Here is a 19,892-nt window from a genome sequence, read left to right as displayed (position 1 = left end):
GGAAGGGAAAATGAAATGAATTGGGTGCCTGCTCTGTTCCAGGTGATGTGCCAGGTGTGGTACCTGTGTGGTCTATTGCAACCTGTGTTATAGATACCATCATCCCCATTTTTATGAGCTAAGGAAATGGAGGCACAAGAGTTCAAATAAATTACCCTCTTTTGCCCACTTATCAAGTACCTGATGCCTAAGCTTGACCTCTTCCCACCCTCCACACTGCCACTTTGAACATAGGGTTAAACCTGAGAGTTTTCCTTCAAGATGTCACTGTGCATGGAGCCCACAGTCAGTTGGAAGAGGGCAACAAGAAATAAGTGTTTATTCAGGGAAGGAGTAGGGAGCACAGGTACGAGACTCTCATTTGCTTCAGAGGAGAAACTGAGGCACAATAAGTCTAAATAAGGCAAGAGCTTCTTCTGATAAAGGGAGAACAGCTAGATGTGGGAAGAGTGGAGAGAGATGGAAGCTCCTCCAGAGGGTCTTCTTCTTCAAGGCGCTATGGAGAGGCAGCACAGGAACACCAGAGCGGGCAGACCTTGGAGCCAGAGGTGACACAGATACCCTTTTCTTTTTCTGGATTCCAATCTAGGGAGAAGAAGCAGGAGTGGAGGTGGGTGGCACAGGAGGGGCTGAGTCCAGGCCAGACGAGGACTCAGTGTGAGCCCCTCTCCCCTCCCCCAGTTGGGCCCTTTCCTTGCAGCGGGGTGCTCCTGGCTTTCTGCCTGCACCTGCACACAAACATGCCACGGCCCCTGCAGCCCAGATGTGCCAGGGCGGAACGAATTTGAAGTCCACTGCCCTTTGTCCCCATAGGTACACTTGTGCCTGTCAGACAGCAGCTCTGGGTTTGGGTTTGGAAAAGAAAGCTCACCAGAGGCCCAGGATGCAGACTCTGCCCTCCACAGAGCCAGGTTCTGTTCAGGCCACAGGGCTGCAAAACGTGTTCTTTGTGCTGGGGATGCCTCCAGGGCAGGGTGTTGGAGGCGGCCCCCCAGCCAAGCGGCGGACTGGCTTCGGGTCGGGGGTTGAGGGAACCCTTAGAGGTTGTCACCAACCAGACCCTCACTCCTAGCCTAAAGCTTTCCCTCTTGGCTTAGCTCAAACTTGCTCAAAAAGGCTTTCATAAACAACGCAAGTCTGAAAACTCGGGCGCTCTCCCCGCCCCTCCAGCCCTGGGGGCTTCAGGAGGGTCTGGGCTGCCTGCCAGCCCCGGGCTGTCCCCAGACATGGGGATGGGGAGTGGGGAGGCGGTGCTGTTACCCTCTCCTTCCTGCTCGGTCTCCGGCCCAGAATTTCCACAGGCCCCAGCCTCCCAGGCTCCCCACCCTGCTCTCCCTTAACCCTTTCCTCCGAGGGAAGGAGGGGCGCAGGTCTCTGTTCTCCAGGGAGGCCTGGGAGGCGGCAGGGTGGGCAGGAGGAACTGAGAGAAAGGCCGGTCCCCGAAACCATACCCCCTCTCCCCCACCCGATGCCCCTCCTTCCCTTTCCCTCCCACTGGGGAAAGGGGAATGTGGAAGGAGATTTACTTTGACCCCCGGATTCTGGCTCTGGGCCCAAAACTCGAGTGGGAGGCAGAGGTTTCCAAGACCCTCCCCGCCCCCATCCCCGCCGCCTCCCTCCTCCGTCCGCGCCCCTTGAAGCTACCCAGCCGACTCAGCTAAAGTTCATCCTGGAGGGGCTGGCGCAGTAGTGAAGGGGGGAAGGCTGGGGGCGGAGGGAAGGGAGCCCGACTGGTCCCACCCCCGGCTGTAACCTCTGGCAGGAAGAGATTGTAGCGGGAGCCGCCGCTGAAAGGCTCGGAGCTCTGAAGGAAGGGCGCCCGAGCCGCGGCGGGTGCGTCCGCGAGCCGGGAGGACCCGGGCCAAGGCGGGGGCGCGCCGCCGGGAGGAGGGGGCGTGGCTTAGGCGCCTTCGGCCGGGGGACCCCGGTGGCACTGTCGGCTCCCTCCTTCCTGGGGCGGGCGGGCCAGCCATGCTCCTGTCCGGGGGCGACCCTCCGGCGCAGGAATGGTTCATGGTGCAGACCAAGTCGAAGCCCCGGGTGCAGCGGCAGCGGCTGCAAGTGCAGCGCATCTTCAGGGTCAAGCTGAACGCTTTCCAGAGCCGCCCGGACACCCCCTACTTCTGGCTGCAGCTCGAGGGGCCCAGGGAGAACATGGGCAGAGCCAAGGTAAACAGCTTCTCCCCACCTATCACTTCCAGCCAGACCCTTCTCCCGCTCCTCGCCCCCCCGCCCCCCCCAGGGGTCCCCAGAGGTCCCCCGACCTGGATTCGGCAGTATGGCGGGCAGGTACTGGGCCATCCTCCTGCCTTTCCAGATCTGCAGCCTTGGGTCCTTCCCTCTGGTTCCTTCTTTTTTTTCTGCCCCACCCCTCTCTTGCGTGTCACTTCTGTCCCTCAAGTGCGCTGAGAGAGGCTCGGCGTCGTGTGTCCCCCCGTGAGCCTTCCCTGGCCAGGGCCCCGCACTTAACAGCCTGCTCCTCCATCTGGGGAGCAACTTAAGGTCCTGCATTTCTGTAGTCTGTGCAACATGCCTCTTTGTTCTCCACCAAGAGCCTGGAAGGCCCAGGTCTTTCTGCCGCCTTTTAAGTCTCCTTAAATCCTGGGCTGCCCCTTGGAGCCTCTCAGAGTGCTGGGACTGGAAGGGCCATTAAAGATGCTTCTAGAGCAATGCTGGCACTCTACAGATGAGGAATTGGGGGCTGGAGAGGGTAAGGGGCCTCCCTGAGCACTCAGGGTCGGGTAGGTGGGGCGTGGCAGGGGCTGGGACCAGAACCCAGGGCTCTGGGCTCCGCACCCCACACTCTTGATGCTCTAGGCAGCCTCTTGCAGGGGCTCAGAGGTGGGGCTGCAGCAACCCTGGAAGGCAGCAGCCCTAGGGGATGGGTGGGAATCTGGGAGGAGGGCTGTGGGCTTTCAGATGAAAGGGCTTGCTGTGTGGGGCTGGACGCTGGACAGGCCAGGTCACAGTGTGCCTCTCTCACATGTGCCCTGGCTTCTCTCATAAGCTTCTCCTCCGCTTGGGCCTCTCAGGTTCCCTCTGACCGCCCAGTCGTGGCCAAGGCCTCGCTCTTCCCCCAGATTCCCTTATCTTATCATTTCCTGGTAGGAATGCTGTAGCCTCCCTCAGCCCCAGACCACCTGCTCCCCCATGCACCCACCCACCCCAACACACACCCCTTCCCTAGCTGGGTCTCTATCAATATCCTAATTGGTCAAGGCCATGGGTGGGGGAGGCCCAGAACACACTGGCCAGTGGGCAGGCAGGCTGGAAAGTTCCTCCCTCAGCCCCTCTGTTGAGCTGCTTCGTCAGCAGTTTTTCCAGTTCTGACAGAGGTACTGGGGGAGGGGAGGGGTTCCTGCCTGGAGAGCAGATGTGCAGGAACCCCTGAGATGGAGACTTTTCAGTAGCTGGCATAGGGTAGGTTAACAAGAGGAGCCTTTGGATTGTTTTGGGTTCTTAATCTTTTTTTTTTTTTTTAAGTAAGAGTGGTTTTGCTTATTATTTATTTATTTATTTATTTATTTATTTATTTATTTATTTATTTTTGTCTGCGTTGGGTCTTCGTTGCTGTGCGCAGGCTTTGTCTAGTTGCGGCGAGCGGGGGCTACTCTTCATTGTGGCGCACGCACTTCTCATTGCAGTGGCTTCTCTTGTTGCGGAGCATGGGCTCTAGGCAAGCGGGCTTCAGTAGTTGTGGCACGCAGGCTCAGTAGTTGTGACTCATGGGCTCTAGAGCGCAGACTCAGTAGTTGTGGCGCACGGGCTTAGTTGCTCCGCGGCATGTGGGATCTTCCCAGACCAGGGATTGAACCCGTGTGCCCTGCATTGGCAGGCGGATTCTTAACCACTGCGCCACCAGGGAAGTCCCGGGTTCTTAATCTTTTTGTTAATTTGAAATACACCTGCTCACCCTTTTATGGGACTGGTGCTTTCTGAAGTGTCTAGCTCACCTGTCCCCTGCTTACATCTTCCATCAGCTTCTCCAGGCTTGGCTACTCCTGCTCCCACTGCTGCCTCAGAGTTCCTGGGCCCACCGACTTTCCCTCACACCTCAGGCCCTGCTAGTGTAACCAGTGGCTTTCTCCATTCCCCCCATCCTATCTTCTCTTTCCCCTCTGTCTTCCCCCGCGGAAAAGCATGATTTAAGATGGAAACAACATGAGGGGTTTTGGGTAACTCCCTCCCTTATTGCACAGAATGAGCAGAAAGAAGAGATTTTTGGAGCTTTGGAGCAGGAGAGCAGGGAAGGTGGGGAGGATAAGGTTTTGTTCCAGAAGTTAGGAGATCTGGGTTCAATTTGCTGTCACAAAGTTACTGCTGGGACAGAGGGGCGTGGTGGAGAGAGTTGGAGGTTGGGGTTTGCTACCTTCTAACTGGCTGACCTCGGTCAAATCATTGACCTTCTCTTGAGCCTATTTCCTCATCTATAAATCAATATAATAATACCTACTTCATGGCAGAGTTGTAAGAGTCAATTGAAATAAGGCGTTCTTATGGACTTCTGCAAATGTGGAGAGTTACAGAGTAGAGATATCAGTTACTGTTTTTGTAACTAGCTGTATAACTTTGAATGAGTTCTTTTCCCTCTCTTGAGTCTCAGTCTCCTTGTTTGCAAAGTGAGAACCTTGGATCAAATGCTTTCTAAGGCCCAGCGATCTGATACAGGAAAATTTCCCACGTATAAGGATGTCTTGCGGTTTCCATGTGGAGGAGCTGTGGCTGACCCCAATCCCAGCTGTAGGGGCGCAGAATCACGCACCTGGATAATGGCCTAATATACACAGGCCAGCTGGCAGAGAGGGCTCAGTGAGACTGGAGGTTGTAGGATGGGGAAGGGGTGATGGATGGGGGTGTCTTGTCTGTGAGGGGAGGAGGGGTCAAGAAGGATACAGGCTTCTCTGGAGAAGAGCCCGGGTGTTTTCTACATTATATGCACTGTTTTTCCAGGAAAAACTCTGTAGAACTCGGAAGTGCCTTTAAGTAGTTTTCTTGTGGTGGGATTTAAAAAATAATGAAGACATTGCTGGAAATCCCATTCCTAGGCAGCAAAAAGAAACACTGGGGAGGCCTGGCCTTTCTGAGGTGAAATCAGCCTCACCTCAGAGTGGAAAGGAGGGTTTTTACTAATGATCAAAGTCGCCCAGAGACAAGCCCTGCTCGGCTCTTCTGTCCTCCTTGGCAACGATGTAAAGAAGGTTCGGGCACAGAGAGGACAGATGACAGCTTGATTCGCCCCTTTTTGGACACGATGGAGGGAGGGAGGTGATGGGGAGCCAGAGGTTGGGGTGGGGAGCTGTGGGACAGGGTGTGGTTTGCTGACTTTGGGCTTTGCTGTCAGGAGGAAGTTGATCTGTCCCTGGCCCACACTGACTGTGAAAAGTACCACGGAAGCTGGTAGTGGCCAGGGGTGTGCTGGAACCAACTCCTGCTGACCCATCGTTGAAAATTCAGGAAGTTTTTGAGCCAATGGAGTCCTGTTGGTAGTTTGAAGTCAACCATGGAGGGAGTATTTACACCACAGAAATTGGCAAATGCTACAAATCGGGACTATTTCCCCCATAACTGCATGATTGTTAAACACTTACCAGCACATCTAATTGTGTTGTGGGCACCTAATCCTTCTCCCTTTATTTTAAACTTAATTTTTCTTTTATCAAAATAATACATAATTTAAAAGTCCAATGATTTTTAAAAAGCTCACAGTATAACGCAGTGATTCCTTGCTTTGTCCCTGCCAACTCCCTCTTCAGTGCTCTTCCCTGTAGAAAATATCTGCTCTGGCATTTCTACATCTCCACATTCCTAAAAAAATATGTAGCTACTATATCTTTTGATTAATCAATTTTAGATATCTTTTTACTTCCTATTATTATAGATGAGGATTTAGCTTCCTTATATTGCCATCCCTTCTTTCTTCCCAATATAGTTATATTTCATTTTTCTGTTAAATCTGTATTTAGTGTTTGCAACATTATGCCCTTGCAAATATCATTTACATCTAAGTGTTGAAGTGTACTATGATTAGGTTTTCTCTCTTACTTTTCGATTTCCCTGAGGTAAAGAACTCAACTCCTTTCTAGTTTGCTTGTTTTCCTTTGTACCCATTGCTAATTCTTATAACTTTCAGTAGCTTCTCACTACAATTTTCTACAAGGACAATCTATCGATTCAAGGTGGTCTGTCAGTTCCAGATTTTTTCCTGGGGGCATCCTTCTTTCTGTCTGGTCAGGACTGCACAGCTGTCATCCTGCGACTCCCGTTTGCTGTCATTCTTGGCATCCTCTTGCCTTCTTTCCTTGTTAGATACCTCGTTTCCTGGACGCTGTGTCTTTGTCTTGAGTTGGTGGAGCACGTCCTTCAGTAGCGTCACCAAGTTAGAAAGATGGTGCCGAAACAAGAATGTTGTTTCTGCAGTCCCACTCTCCAATCTGAATTAGTCGTCCTCTATGCCTCCTAGAACAGTGCCTGACACGTAGTAGGTGCTCAGTAGCGTTTATTGAATGGATGAGTACATTCTGAGATTTCTCTCCACAATCTTCCTGGAGATTGTCTTTGCTTTTTTTTTTTTTATGTTGGGTCTCCTTTCTTGGTTTCTTTTCTTGATTTGCTGGACAATGCTCTCTAGTAGCTTCCTGAGAAAGGTTTTATAGGAGGTAAACTCTTGGGGTTGCATATATGCATATCTACATTGCATATCTGATGGTCACTTGATTGACAGTTTGGCTGGTATCAAATTATACATGGAAAATTATTTTCCTTCAGAAATGAGAAGGCATTAATCCATTGACTTCTTGCTTTAGGGATATCTGAAGCTATTCTTGGTCCCTGGTCCTTTGTATGTGAAGTTTTTTTCTCTCTGGAAGTTTGTAGTTTCCCCCACTGTTCTGAGGTGCCCCAGTGAGACCCCTCTGTGTGAGTATCTGTCTTCATCCATCATCAGTTACTATTGCGGAGTCTCTATATGGGAAGAATGAGTTTCTCTGCACTCAGCACTCACTGTGGACCTCACTACTGGCCTTCCTCTCTTCCTTCATGATTTTTATGGTACCCACACCCTCAAGTATGCTGATCAACCTCTGATCCTAAGACCTTGTGTTTTACTTTCCACAGAACAAACTCCAGTGGGTAGGGAGATACTTGCTCAGCCTTGTGTAGAGGGGTGGGTGGGCTCCCAGATCTAACTGCTCCTCAAACAACTTTACCTTAGTCCACCTTTTAAAAAATGTTCTCTTTCATTCCCAATTCCAGAGTTTCTTGGTGCTGCCATTTTTTTGAGCTTTTTGAGTATTCTGCGGTGTAATTTGGGGTGGTTCTGGAAAGCAGACAATGTATGGCAACTGGCTTATGAGAAAGGAGAATCCTAAGACAGGACTGAACAAGTATAGAGCAGTAGTAAACTACCTGGTGGTATTGTTTTTATTTAACTTACAAGTTGACAAATGACTTGCGGGACATTGGGCAACATATTTTAACAAATGCACATTTTTCTGTGCTTATTTTGTTCCTGCCTCTTCTCTATTTTTTCTCCTCTTGGAGAAAAAGGTCTGGGTGGGCTTTAAGCAGGAAAATTGCTCCAGATATTTTCTGGATGTAAATGCCTGTTGTTTCCATATCTGTTTTTGCTCTAAGGTATAGACAGCATCATGGTTAAGACCCCAGACTTTGGAGTCAGAGTGCCTAAGTGTCCCAGCCTACTTACCTGTGTGACCTCGGACATGTGCCCTTCCTTGCCCACCTAAAATGGGGATAATAGTAATTTCTTTATAGGGCTGAGAGAGGAATCAATGAGCTGATGTATGTAAAGAGCCTGGCACATAGTAAGTATTCAATAAATATCAGTTCAGATTTATTATTTTGAAAATTATCTCATTTCCAATATATCTTTTTGTTTAAAAATATTGATGGTTAATGGAACAATAAATATTTTAAGGTCTTTGCAGAAGGAGAAAGAAACCACCCACCATCTTCTTCCCAAGCACATCTCTTCATTTTTACATATTGTTTTCATGTAGTTAGAACGTGGGGTGCATGGGGTGGGGGAGTTTGTTCAGGTCTGAGAGTTATTCCACCTGGTCAGATTCACCCTTGCCAGGCAGTGCGGACCAGCTGAGGTTCTGGGTGGGAGGGGTTGGCTTGGGATGTCTATCAGATTTTGAGCTGATTTTAGACTGACTGAAAAGGCGTTAGACATGGGCCTAAGTGCCTGGGTGTACCTTAGGCCCTTTGGGGAAGGTGTTGGAGGTCCATAGCCTGGCCATGTGGCAGAGATAAGCTTAGGCCTGAGCAGGGAAGGATGGTCTGGGTACTGAGCAGAGGGGCCAGAGTGGTCTTTGGGATGGCTGCTGGAGATCCAAAATGGAGCATTCGTTCCATAATGGAACTGTCATGGGAAAGCGGGAAGAGGGATGACTGTCACTGACACAGGCATGAGGAGGGACTTGAGGGCTAATGCAGTCATCAAGGGTTGGCTGATTAAGAGGGAGTGCTCATGGTTCTTTGGAGCTCATGGGGTCATGCTGGTGGAACTCAGCCATATATTGGAGGAACCCAACCTCTCCTGTCCCAGTGACTGCTAAAGACTGAGTGTGTGAGCCCTGGAAACACAAGGACCTGGTGCCCAGATGGCCAGAGGTTTCCCTTCTGGTTCAGCCATTGTGCGTATCTGTGGGGATCCCCTGGATACTGGCCCAGCAACTTACCTTCTCCTCTGTCCCCTCTGGATAACAGAGTTACCATGGTTACAGGTACAGGTTGTGCCGGAGACCTTCTGCAGGGGGATTAACCAGAATCTCAGTGGATTACCCTGTAGTCACTGTGTAGTCAGCCTAAGGACATGGAAAGAGCTCTGGTTTCAGAGTCAGATGGATGTGGGCTGTGGTCCTTACCCAGTCACCCACTAGCTGTGTGTCCTTGGGTAAGCGATAGAGCCTTTCTGAGCCTGCAAAATGGGAATAGGCTGTGCCAGGCATAAGCTAAGCACTTCTTTTGTATTATCTCACTGAAGCTTCATAATAGCCTAATGAGGTGGGAACCATTATCCCCATTTTACAGATGAGGAAACGTAGGCATAAGGATAGTAGATAACTTGCTCCAGGTCACATAAGCTCCTGGCACATGGAGGGTACTCAGTAATGTACCATCCCCCTCCCCCCAGCTATTTCACAATTCTAGAACGCCAGGGTAGGACTGGACCTTAAGAGTATCTAATTTAATCCATCATTTTATAGGTGAGGAGACTGAGGCCCTGAGAAGATGACAAATTTCCCACGGTAACCTTAACCCACTGAGGTCAGGTTGGAACTAGAACCAGGGCCCCTGACTCCAAGCCCAGGTGCTCCCCCGCCCCTCCGGCCTCCCCCATCTGTCAGAGCTCCCTGGAAAGAGATGAGTGTGTGAGGAGTCAGGACCAGGGAGAGAGTGTTGGGCCGGGGGGGGTGTCATTTGGCTTATGGTGGGCAGGGGCAGGGCACGTGCTTGTGAGGGGAGTGAGTGCCAGTGGCAGGCCCATAACGGCTGGCTTCCTTTGTGCTCTCCCCACTGGCTTCAGGAGTATCTGAAGGGCCTGTGCAGCCCGGAGCTGTGGAAGGAGGTCCGCTACCCGGCGGCCCTGCACTGCGCCTTCCTTGGGGCCCAGGGCCTCTTCTTGGACTGCTTGTGCTGGAGCACGCTGGCCTACCTGGTGCCTGGCCCGCCGGGCTCCCTGATGGTGGGCGGGCTGACCGAGTCTTTCATCATGACCCAGAACTGGCTGGAGGAGCTGGTAGGGCGGCTGCGCTGGGGCCCTGCCCCTCTGCTCACCCCCCGGGGCATCTGGGAAGCCGAGGTGACCCGGGCTTTTGGGGCTCTGGTCTGGATCCGTGGTGACCAGTATGCAGGGGACCTGCTGCAGCTGCCCGCAGCAGTCCAGGAACTGCTGCTGAGCCTGGTGCGGGATGCTGCGGGCAAGGAGGACATCATCCAGTGGCTCGGCTGCATTGGCGCCTCCGACTCCCGCTCGGACCCCGAGCTCCTGATCTGCCCAACCCACCAGCAGAAGGAAGGTCCAGCCGTGGTGTCCATGGGAGACGGTCCTGGACCTTTTCTGGAGATGGGGAACCCAGAAAATTCAAAGAGGTTAACCAGCCTAGGAGCCATGGGGGCCCTAATCCCAGGCCAGAACACTCAGCTGGAGACAGCAAACCAGCTGGTACGGTAAGTTCTGGAGAATCAGTTTGGCTTCTCTGCCCCTGCTCCTGCTCCCCAACCCCAGGGAAATAGTTTGGGACCTAACTGGCCTTACCACCTTTCCAACAAACTTGGGTTTCCTCCAGGGTTGGTTCCAACAACCAAGGTGGTACGGACAGTGCTTGTGAGGAAGGGTCAGTACAAGCCAGCAGCAGCCAGGACCCCGCGGACCGCACACAAGCCTCGTCCCAGCAGCGGCAGGCCCGGAGGGGGGAAGACAAGCTCCCTCTCCAGCCTCCAGTATCAGCCCTGAGTGTGTGCTCGCCCTGGAAGTCCTGGACCCCGGGGCCAGCCTTTGGGCCCTTGTGGCCGGGGACTATTGCTGCAACCTTCTGGAGGATCAATGAACTGCATTCTCTCCACCTGGCCTGGCTCCTGTCCCAGGCTTGCTTCAGTTTCCCTTTCTGGCAGAGGCCACTGGGCCCCATTCAGTTCAAGCTGCCAGGGCAGAATCCTTTGCCCTTAAATCTGGGATGGAAACAGAAGGAGCTGGTTCCTTTGCCCAGTGTGGAAAGCCCAGATTGTAGACCAGATGGGGGGCCAGGAGGAGAGGCAGCCCTTCAGAATTGCCCGAGGCCAGAGACCCCTAAAAAAGTAATGAGTTTATTGGTGGTCTCAGGAGGCTCAGGGGTAAAGGACAAGGCTAGCCCAGGACTTCCACAGATAGGGCCACCTTTGACCTCTACACCCCAACTCCAAGCTGGAAGTGAGCCGGGGGATCGAGGAAATATGCAGTGGGATTGTAAGGAGCCCGAAGAGAGGCCGTTTCCAGGGCCTTCCACAGGGCAAGGGGTGCCTACTGCTCAGGGGAGGCCTGCCACTCAAGGGGGGCTGACAGCTCCTTCAGGACATGAACCTCAAACAGTGCCTGAAACTCTCAAAGTGCCCATGGCTGCAGCAGTGCCCACAGCTCAAACCCCACCCACAAATCCCGTGCTGCCTGAAGCCCCCAAAGTGCCTGAAACCCAGACTATGCCGGCAGTCCATGAAGAACCTGCAGCCCCCAAAGTGCCTTTGGTTCCGACAAAGCCAGCAGCTCAAGTGGTGCCCACGGCACAAAAGGCAGCTGTGGGTGAACTGGCACCAGCAGCTCAAATGGTGCCTGCAGCCCCCAAAACTCCCACAACTCAGAAAAGGCATGCAGTGAAAACATCACCTGCAGGTCCCCAAACACCCAGAGCCCAGACTGGGACTACAGCTAAAACAGGGTCTGCAGCTCCCAAAGCACCTGCAGCTCCTAAAGCCCCTGCAGCCCCCAAAGCACCTGCAGCTCCCAAAACTTCCAGAGCTCTGAAAATGCCTGCAGCTCAGAAGGCACCCACAGATCCAGGGCCAACCCTGGATGCAGCCAAATTCCCAAGTGAGAGCCAGCCTTCGTCAAGGGGCAGTGCTTCCTTCCTGAATGGCCAGGGGGAAGCTGGAAGGCAGGGGCCCCAGTCCAGTGGCACTTTGGCTCCCAGTAGTAAGCGCCAACCTCAGGTGGAGGGGCTCCTAGGGGCGTGGGAGGGGGTTCCGAGGCAGCCGCCTCGCCACCCACAGGCGAACAGCACAGTAACCAGCTTCCAGAGGTACCACGAGGCCCTGAATACACCCTTTGAGCTGAACCTGTCGGAAGAACCGGGGAACCAGGGGTTGAGGCGAGTGGTCATTGACGGCAGCAGCGTGGCCATGGTGTGAGTAGCCACGGACCTGGGGTGGGCTGGGGTTGCTGGGGAGCTCGGGCGGGGCGTCCCTGGGGTGATAGACTGTGGGCATCCTTTCTTGACCTCTGTATACGGGTGACATGGGGTTCAAATGGGGAAAAGATGGGAGGGAAGTGGTACATGTTGAGGGGCTACTGCATGCTGGGTGGTGTTCATGGACTCATCACAGCAGCCTTCAAAAGTAGGTTTCTGTTCTCCTTCCCTCATAGAAGCAGCAACAGGCTCAGAGAAGCGATTAATCTTGACCAAGGTCCCAGAGCCAGTAAGGGGCCCAGCTGGCCTTTGGGTTCAGATCTGCCCACTGCCCAGGCCCGTGCTCTTCCCATTTCAGCCTGCCTCACATAGCATGGGGTCTGTCAACCCCAGGCCAGTTTTCAAATGTTTAGCCCAGCCCTTAAGGTCCAGCACTGATCTCGCCTGTGAAGCTTTTCCCAACCATGCCAACTCTCAGAGATCACCCTCTCTGCACAGCACTTACTGCTGTATACGTGCTAGCATAAATACATGCAGGATGTCTTCATTTGCCCACACAGTAGAATAGTTATCTGTGCTGAGCACACTCCCAGCACACAGTTGGTCAGCAAATGTTTGTTTGCTTCCAGCCCTAAACTGAGCTCTTTGGATGTAGAGGTTGCCTTCTCCTTCCTTTTGCCCTGGAGGCCCCTAGACACACACACACACGCACACGCACACACACACACACAGCAGGTGAGTGGACCCAGTAGGTGCTCACTGTTTGATGATGGAGATAGGGGAGGGGGCATTGTTGGTGCCCGTGGTGCTGATGCCCTGGCATTGCCAGATGTGCTGCCCTAAGCTGGCTCTGAGGGAGGGGTGGAGAGGCAGGGCCATTCCTAGGGCAGAAAATTGCTACCTCACTAATTCCCCCCATCTCCCCCCCCCCACCCCCCAACCCCAGGCACGGCCTCCAGCACTTCTTCTCTTGCCGGGGCATTGCCATGGCAGTGCAGTACTTCTGGAACCGGGGACACCGAGACGTCACTGTGTTTGTACCCACCTGGCAGCTTAAGAAGAACCGGAGGGTGAGAGGTGAGCTGTCCCCAGCTGCCCAGCCCCTCCAGTGGGCTTACTCTCTATGCCGTACTTTTCCTTGCCTTTCTGTCCCCACCACGGCCTTTTCCACTTAGCCCTTCCTCTGACCATCACTGTCTTTTGCCTTTCACCTCCAGAGAGCCACTTTCTGACGAAGCTACACTCCCTCAAGATGCTTTCAATCACCCCCTCTCAGCTCGAGAACGGCAAGAAGATCACTACCTACGATTATAGGTGTGCTGGTCTGCAGGCCTTCTCTTGTGGGGCCCCGGGGCTTGGGCTGGGCTGGTGTGTCAGGTGGAGTCTTGCCTCATTTGCTCTGGGGAGATGGAAGCAAATATGTCAGAGGGTCATGTCTGAGAGGGTGGTGTGGTGCACCGTCCCTCTGTAGGCAGAGGGAGAGACACAGAGAGGAGAGGGCTCCAAGGTCGGCTCTATTCAAACCCAAGAGGTGTTCCTGAATTTGGGACTCTGCAGCCCAATTTCCCTGAGTTAAGAGTCTTTCTCCCCCATGAAGTATGGGGTGAAACCCTCTGCTTTCTTTGGATGGGACTAGCCCAGGTGACTCCTGGTTCTTCAAGAGAGCTGCTTCCCCCAGCAGCTGATTTGGGTGCCAGTTTGGGTTGAAGCTCAGGTTTTCTCAAGGAATTGCTGCAGTCTTTTCCTCCCACCAGCCCTCGCCCTGGGAGGAGGTACGTGACGGGAGCCCTGGCTGGGCTCTGAAAATGGAGTCAGATTGGCCCTGTCTCCTAGCTAAAGCCTGAATGCCTCCCTACTTGCCAGTCCTCAGCACCCACTCCCCAGCGTGGCTGCAGGACCCGTGTGCATAGGGGTGCCTGTGATGCTACCTCTGATGGGACCGAGAAGGCCCTGTCCAGGTCACTGACCCTGGGCTGGACTCGATGCCCAGCAGGCCAGGTCTTGGCTCCACTTAGGCACCTCCCGTGCCAGGCAGGGAGAAGTTCTGTTCCTCCCCAAGACCTGGCGCCCACTCAGCCTTCAAGCCTGGGAAGGGCTGGGCAGGGCAGCTCAGGCATCCTTCCTTCAAGAGCTGGCCCCCCCTGGGTAAGGTCTTTAAGTGCCTTTAAATTCAGGCCTGGGTTTGAGGGAAGGTAGCTTTCCTGCAGGAGGCCCCTCTGCTGGTCACTTGTGGAATTGCATGCTCGTGGCCGCCAGAATGGCACTCTGCAGGGAATGCGGAGAAGTAGGTGGCCTTTGCTTTCTTTCCTGGTCACAGCCCTCTTTCGAGGAGAAGTGATCCTTGGAAAAATGGATTTGTTTATTCAGGTATGTGTTTTTATACGTGTATACACATATCCATATGTATGTATGTGTGTCTTGGCATGTACCTGAATGTTGTGCATTGGCAAAGAGTAATCATGGAATACTTGGTACATGCTGTGTGGCAGGCACTGAACTAGACACTTCAGTGTCTAGTGTATTGTCTCATTCAGTTTAATCCTCACAGCAGTAGAGGGTAGGTATTTTATGTTAGTTTGACAGATGTGGAAACCGAAGAAGTAAAAATGCACGTATGGATGTGGACAAGTGCATGTCTTTCTGTGTGCGGGTCTGAGCATGTGTATGTGAATGCCTATGTGTAAAATAGGGGTCTGTGTTTGCACATACAGTTGGGGGATGTGCATCCCAGTTCTCCCTCCCAGGGGCGAGTGGACATCCCAGTCGACTGCATAGACGAGGATGGGCTCTTGAGTCTTGGCTCCCCGACTATCAAGGGCAGCGTTTTTGTCCAACACACCTCAACAGGAGGCTGCAAGTTCATTTTCTCAGAGGACTGGGGAGGTGAGGGTCTGGGTACTGGGTCGTTAGCGACTTCCCCTCTCCCTGCAGGTTCATGGTAAAGCTGGCGGAAGAGACAGATGGCATCATCGTCACCAACGAGCAGCTCCACGTCCTGATGAATAATTCCAAGAAACTTATGGTCAAAGATCGGTGAGGCAGCTCCCAGGGGATTGGGCTGTTCCTTCCCCTCGGGTGCTGGGCAGTCCCTGGCAGGAGGGGTTTGGGCAGGGGGAAGGGCCTTGGAGCAGTGCTCCATCAGCACCTGCTGGGAGGAGATGTGGGTCTCAGCCCCTGTGGAGATACCAGGTGGCAGCAGGGTGTGGGTGGGTCAAGGGCTCCTCTGTGACGTTTCCTCCTCCATCCCGGGTCCAGCCTGCTGCCCTTCACTTTTGCGGGGAATCTCTTCATGGTGCCCGACGATCCTCTGGGCCGTGATGGCCCCACTCTGGATGAGTTTCTGAAGAAGCCAAACAGGTAATGGGCCAGGCACCCCCCTCCACACCCCTCCTCCCAGCCGCTCCTGGGGCTGGCTGGAAGCTTCCCCTTGGTGCTAGCCAACGTTTGTCTAGGGCTTAATAGTGAGCAGAGTGATTTGAGTTTTTCAGGTCTTTGTACTTCCACCCACATGTGCACATCCATAAACCACTTACAATATGGTTTTACAGTTTCACAGTCTTGCACACATGCTTCAATACTATATGTAACATTCCACAACTGGCATTTGTCACCATGTTTTATTGTTTTTCCCAGATGTATGCCATGTTAGTTCATGTGGCTGGCTTTAATGTCCATGCTCTATTCCATTATGTGAGTACCCAACAGGTTTATGGGGTCTTTTGTGGAGGGCCATTCGACAGTTTCCGTGTTATGCTGTTGGTACCAGTGCTGCAGTGAACCGCCTTGTTCTTGTTTCATTGTGTGCAGGGGGAGCTGTGTCTGGAGTATATACCAAGTAGAACTTTTTCCACATTTATTACCCGCTTTGATCCTCACAGCTCGAGTTAGGCATACGTGACCGCTGTCCTCGTTTTACAGATGAGGAATCTGAGACTCAAGTACTTTCCCGAGGTCGTTGTGCTGCTGCCGGCAGAACTGATTTGCAATAACTCAGTTCCTCTGGCTTCCACCCACTCTGAGCCGCCTTGCTGCTCACCTCCCAGTTCCCTGGGCCCGGCAGGGGACTGTGGTCAGGACCTTCTGGGCAGGGCACTGCTTCCCGGGCCAGGTCCCCCAGTCCCATTTCTCCAATTTGAAGAAAAGTGACGTGGCCGAGGTTTGCGTGCTGTGCGCTCCCAAGCCCCACGTCAAGCCTCCTTCCCTCTCCTGACCTCCCCCGGCTTGCTCATCCTGGAGTCTGATTGGAAGTACCAGCCATCTAATTCTTATCAAACCATTGGCTTAAAACTGGTTGGACATGTCACTTGGTCAATGAGGTTTTGATTGGGTAAGTCTTCAAAGCCCAGATGAATCTCTAACATTGCCGTCCGGCAGATGCTGGGAGTGGAGGAAATATCTGCGGGCAGGTCCTGTCTGAGGCTGTGCCATGTTGGAGGCTGGCCCTCGGCCCAGCCTCAGGGAAACTCAGCAATGGGGTGAGGCTCTGTGGGGCTTCCACAGATGTGGTTTCGCCTTGGATGGCCTCTCGGGGCGGGCTGTCCCCCCCACCTCCTCCATCAGACTCCTCTGTCCTGCTGTTTTGGTGTAGGTTGGACACTGACATTGGCAACTTCCTGAAGGTGTGGAAGACCCTTCCTCCCAGCTCTGCCAGTGTCTCTGAGCTGAGTGAGGATGCTGACCCTGGGCCCCCGGAGAGTCCGCAGAACGTGGAAGAAGTCAGGGAGGAGAAGGAGGAGAGGCAGGATGAGGAGCAGGAGATGCAGAAGCCGGCCGAGAAGGAGGATGACCTGGACTCTTCACTGATGTCCGTGTTCAGGGCTGAGTGCTCTTCCCTCTCAGAGGAGATACTCCGGTGCCTCAGCCTGCACGACCCCCAGGATGAAGCCCTCGACATCGATCTCCTGCCAGCGGTACCTTCTCCCTCCCTGGGCATCCCCTGGGATGGGAAGGCTCCCTGCCAGCAGGTTCTTGCCCAGCTGGCCCAGCTGACCATCCCCAGCAACTTCACCGCGCTCTCCTTCTTCGTGGGATTCATGGACTCCCACCGGGACGTCATCCCTGACTATGAAGCCCTCGTGGGGCCCCTGCACAGCCTCCTCAAGCAGAAGCCGGGCTGGCAGTGGGACTGGGAGCACGAGAAGGCCGTCCTGGCCCTGAAGCGAGCTCTGGTGTCCGCCCTCTGCCTGACGGCCCCCAACCCCCAGCTGCCCTTCCGCCTGGAGGTGACGGTGAGCCAAGTGGCCCTGACGGCTGTTGTGTACCAGGAGCGCTCAGGGAGAAAGCACCCCGTAGCCTATACCTCGAAACCCCTCCTCCCCGACGAGGAGAGCGAGGGCCCGCAGTCAGGGGGAGACAGCCCCTATGCCATGGCCTGGGCCCTCAAGCACTTTTCCCGCTGCATTGGAGACACCCCAGTGGTCCTGGGCCTTTCCTATGCCTCCCGGACCACTGTGGACCCTGGGGCATGGGACGGCCGCAGGGTTGCCAAAGCATGGTTGATCAGATGGTCCCTCTTGGTACAGGACAAGGGCAAGAGGGCACTGGAATTGACCCTTCTCCAGGGCCTGCTAGGGGAAAACCGGCTGCTGACTCCTGCGGCTTCCATGCCTCGTTTTTTCCAGGTTCTGCCTCCTTTTTCCGACCTGTCCACTTTTGTCTGCATCCACATGTCGGGGTATTGCTTTTACCGGGAGGATGAGTGGTGTGCTGGCTTCGGTCTCTATGTTCTGTCTCCCACCAGCCCCCCTGTCTCCCTTTCCTTCTCTTGCTCCCCTTACACCCCGACCTATGCCCACCTGGCGGCCGTGGCCTGTGGCCTGGAGCGCTTTGGCCAGTCCCACCTGCCCGTGGTTTTCCTCACGCACTGCAACTGGATCTTCAGCCTCCTCTGGGAGCTCCTGCCCCTCTGGAGGGCTCGGGGCTTCCTCTCCTCCGACGGGGCTCCGCTACCTCACCCCAGCCTGCTCTCCTACATCATAGCCCTCACCTCCGGCCTCTCATCCCTTCCATTTATCTACCGAACCTCCTACCGGGGCTCCCTGTTTGCTGTGACGGTGGACACCCTGGCCAAGCAGGGTGCCCAGGGGGGCGGCCAGTGGTGGAATTTGCCGAACGATGTTCCCGTCCCTGTAGTGTCTCCCCGTACCACGGGCAAGAGGCCCAACTTGCTGGCATTACAGCTGAGCGACAGCACCCTGGCTGATATCATTGCCAAGCTGCAGGCCGGGCAGAAATTATCCAGCTCCTCACCCTTCAGTTCTGCCTTTAACTCCCTCAGCCTAGACAAGGAGAGCGGCCTGCTTATGTTCAAGGGAGACAAGAGGCCCCGGGTCTGGGTAGTCCCGAGGCAGCTCCGGAGGGATCTGATTTTCGCTGTGCACGACCTCCCCATGGGGGCCCACCAGAGGCCCGAGGAGACCTACAAGAAGCTGCGGTTGCTGGGATGGTGGCCGGGCATGCAGGAGCACGTGAGAGATTACTGTAGGAGCTGCTTGTTCTGCATCCCCCGGAATCTCATAGGCAGTGAGTTGAAGGTTATTGAGTCCCTGTGGCCCCTCAGGTCCACCGCCCCCTGGTCCCACCTGCAGATCGAGGTGGTGGGCCCAGTCACTGTCAGCGAGGAGGGCCACAAGCACGTGCTGATTGTGGCTGATCCCAATACCAGGTGGGTAGAGGCATTCCCGCTGAAGCCCTACACGCACATGGCCGTGGCCCAGGTGCTCCTTCAGCACGTGTTCGCGAGGTGGGGTGTACCGGTGAGGCTGGAGGCCGCCCAGGGCCCCCAGTTTGCCCGCCATGTCCTGGTAAGCTGTGGGCTGGCCCTGGGAGCCCAGGTGGCCTCCTTGAGTAGGGACCTCCAGTTCCCCTGCCTGACGAGCTCCGGGGCCTACTGGGAATTCAAGAGGGCCCTCAAGGAGTTCATCTTCCTGCACGGCAAGAAGTGGGCGGCGTCCCTGCCCTTGCTGCACCTGGCCTTCAGGGCCTCCTCCAGCCAGGCCACGCCGTTCCAGATCCTGACGGGGGGCGAGGAGAGGCTGACCGAGCCCCTGTGGTGGGAGGTGAGCAGTGCAAACATCGAAGGGCTCAAGATGGATGTCTTCCTGCTACAGCTGATGGGGGAGCTGCTGGAGCTCCACTGGAGGGTGGCTGAGAAGACGAGTGAAAAGGCTGAGAATAGGCGTTTCAAGCGGGAGAGCCAGGAGAAGGAGTGGAATGTGGGTGACCAGGTCCTCTTGCTGTCCCTCCCCAGGAACGGCAGCAGTGCCAAGTGGGTGGGTCCCTTCTATATCGGGGACCGGCTGAGCCTGTCCCTCTACAGGGTCTGGGGCTTCCCCACCCCAGAGAAGCTTGGGTGCATCTATCCTAGCAGTCTGATGAAGACCTTTGCCAAGAGTGGCACCCCGCTGTCCTTCAAGGTCTTGGAGCAGTGAGCTGGAGCAGTGGGGGAGCCCCCCGCCCCAGGGTCCTGGGCTTCTGCTGCTAGGCCTCCCCTTGACCCCAGCAATGCTCTCACAGCCCCCTGGGGGCCCTTCATTGTGCCTTTTGTAGAGAAGTTACTTCATAAATCTTTGCTGAACTGCCTTGAACTGGGGACCAGCGTCCCTATGGAAACATGCCCTGTATGGGGTATTGGGAGAATCTGTTGAAGGCTGTCAGATGTGGGCCTCTGATAATTTTACCCTGGCAGGTATCCCTTCCTGGGGCAGGCCAGGTTCAGTGTCTCTCCCCAAGTGAAAGTGTACATATACACGCGTAGTCCAGAATCTTATTTCTGGCTGCCTTTACCATGAAACAGTGTGGCTCTGGACCTCAGAATCAAAACCACATTCCCCTCTCAAACAGAAACCTCGATTGTGGGCTCCTCCCCCGATTGTTGTCCCTGACTGGGGACCCTTTGCCCTTGAATCTGTCACAGCTGACCCAAATCCATGTGGGCTGTGGAGAGGCAGCCCGTCCCTTATCTCATGGTTCGCTTTCTCAGGCCAGGCT

General features: G+C 54.5%; 1 protein-coding gene across 1 annotated transcript; it reads left to right on the top strand.

Annotated features, from left to right (window-relative positions):
- The first annotated feature begins 1,971 nt into the window (after positions 1–1,971).
- NYNRIN (NYN domain and retroviral integrase containing) lies at positions 1,972–19,333 on the top strand. The gene is made up of 8 exons (XM_068534679.1): positions 1,972–2,169; positions 9,551–10,194; positions 10,314–11,900; positions 12,850–12,980; positions 13,121–13,217; positions 14,835–14,936; positions 15,159–15,260; positions 16,492–19,333. Exons 1-8 carry the CDS (start codon positions 1,972–1,974, stop codon positions 19,331–19,333), a joined length of 5,703 nt encoding a protein of 1,900 aa, XP_068390780.1.
- The last annotated feature ends 559 nt before the right edge of the window (positions 19,334–19,892 follow it).

This window comes from Eschrichtius robustus, chromosome 1, assembly GCF_028021215.1.
Source record: "Eschrichtius robustus isolate mEscRob2 chromosome 1, mEscRob2.pri, whole genome shotgun sequence".
NCBI lineage: Eukaryota > Metazoa > Chordata > Mammalia > Artiodactyla > Eschrichtiidae > Eschrichtius > Eschrichtius robustus.
The sequence above is the reverse complement of the archived record's forward strand: the minus strand, read 5'-3'. Positions and strand labels throughout refer to the sequence as shown.

Bases quoted from the DNA above. Each gene is read 5' to 3' on its own strand.
- NYNRIN (XM_068534679.1), top strand. From the start codon at position 1,972: ATGCTCCTGTCCGGGGGCGACCCTCCGGCGCAGGAATGGTTCATGGTG. The intron at 11,901-12,849 runs GTGAGTAGCCAC...CCCCAACCCCAG, and splicing joins GGCAGCAGCGTGGCCATGGT to GCACGGCCTCCAGCACTTCT. The intron at 12,981-13,120 runs GTGAGCTGTCCC...TTTCACCTCCAG, and splicing joins GAAGAACCGGAGGGTGAGAG to AGAGCCACTTTCTGACGAAG.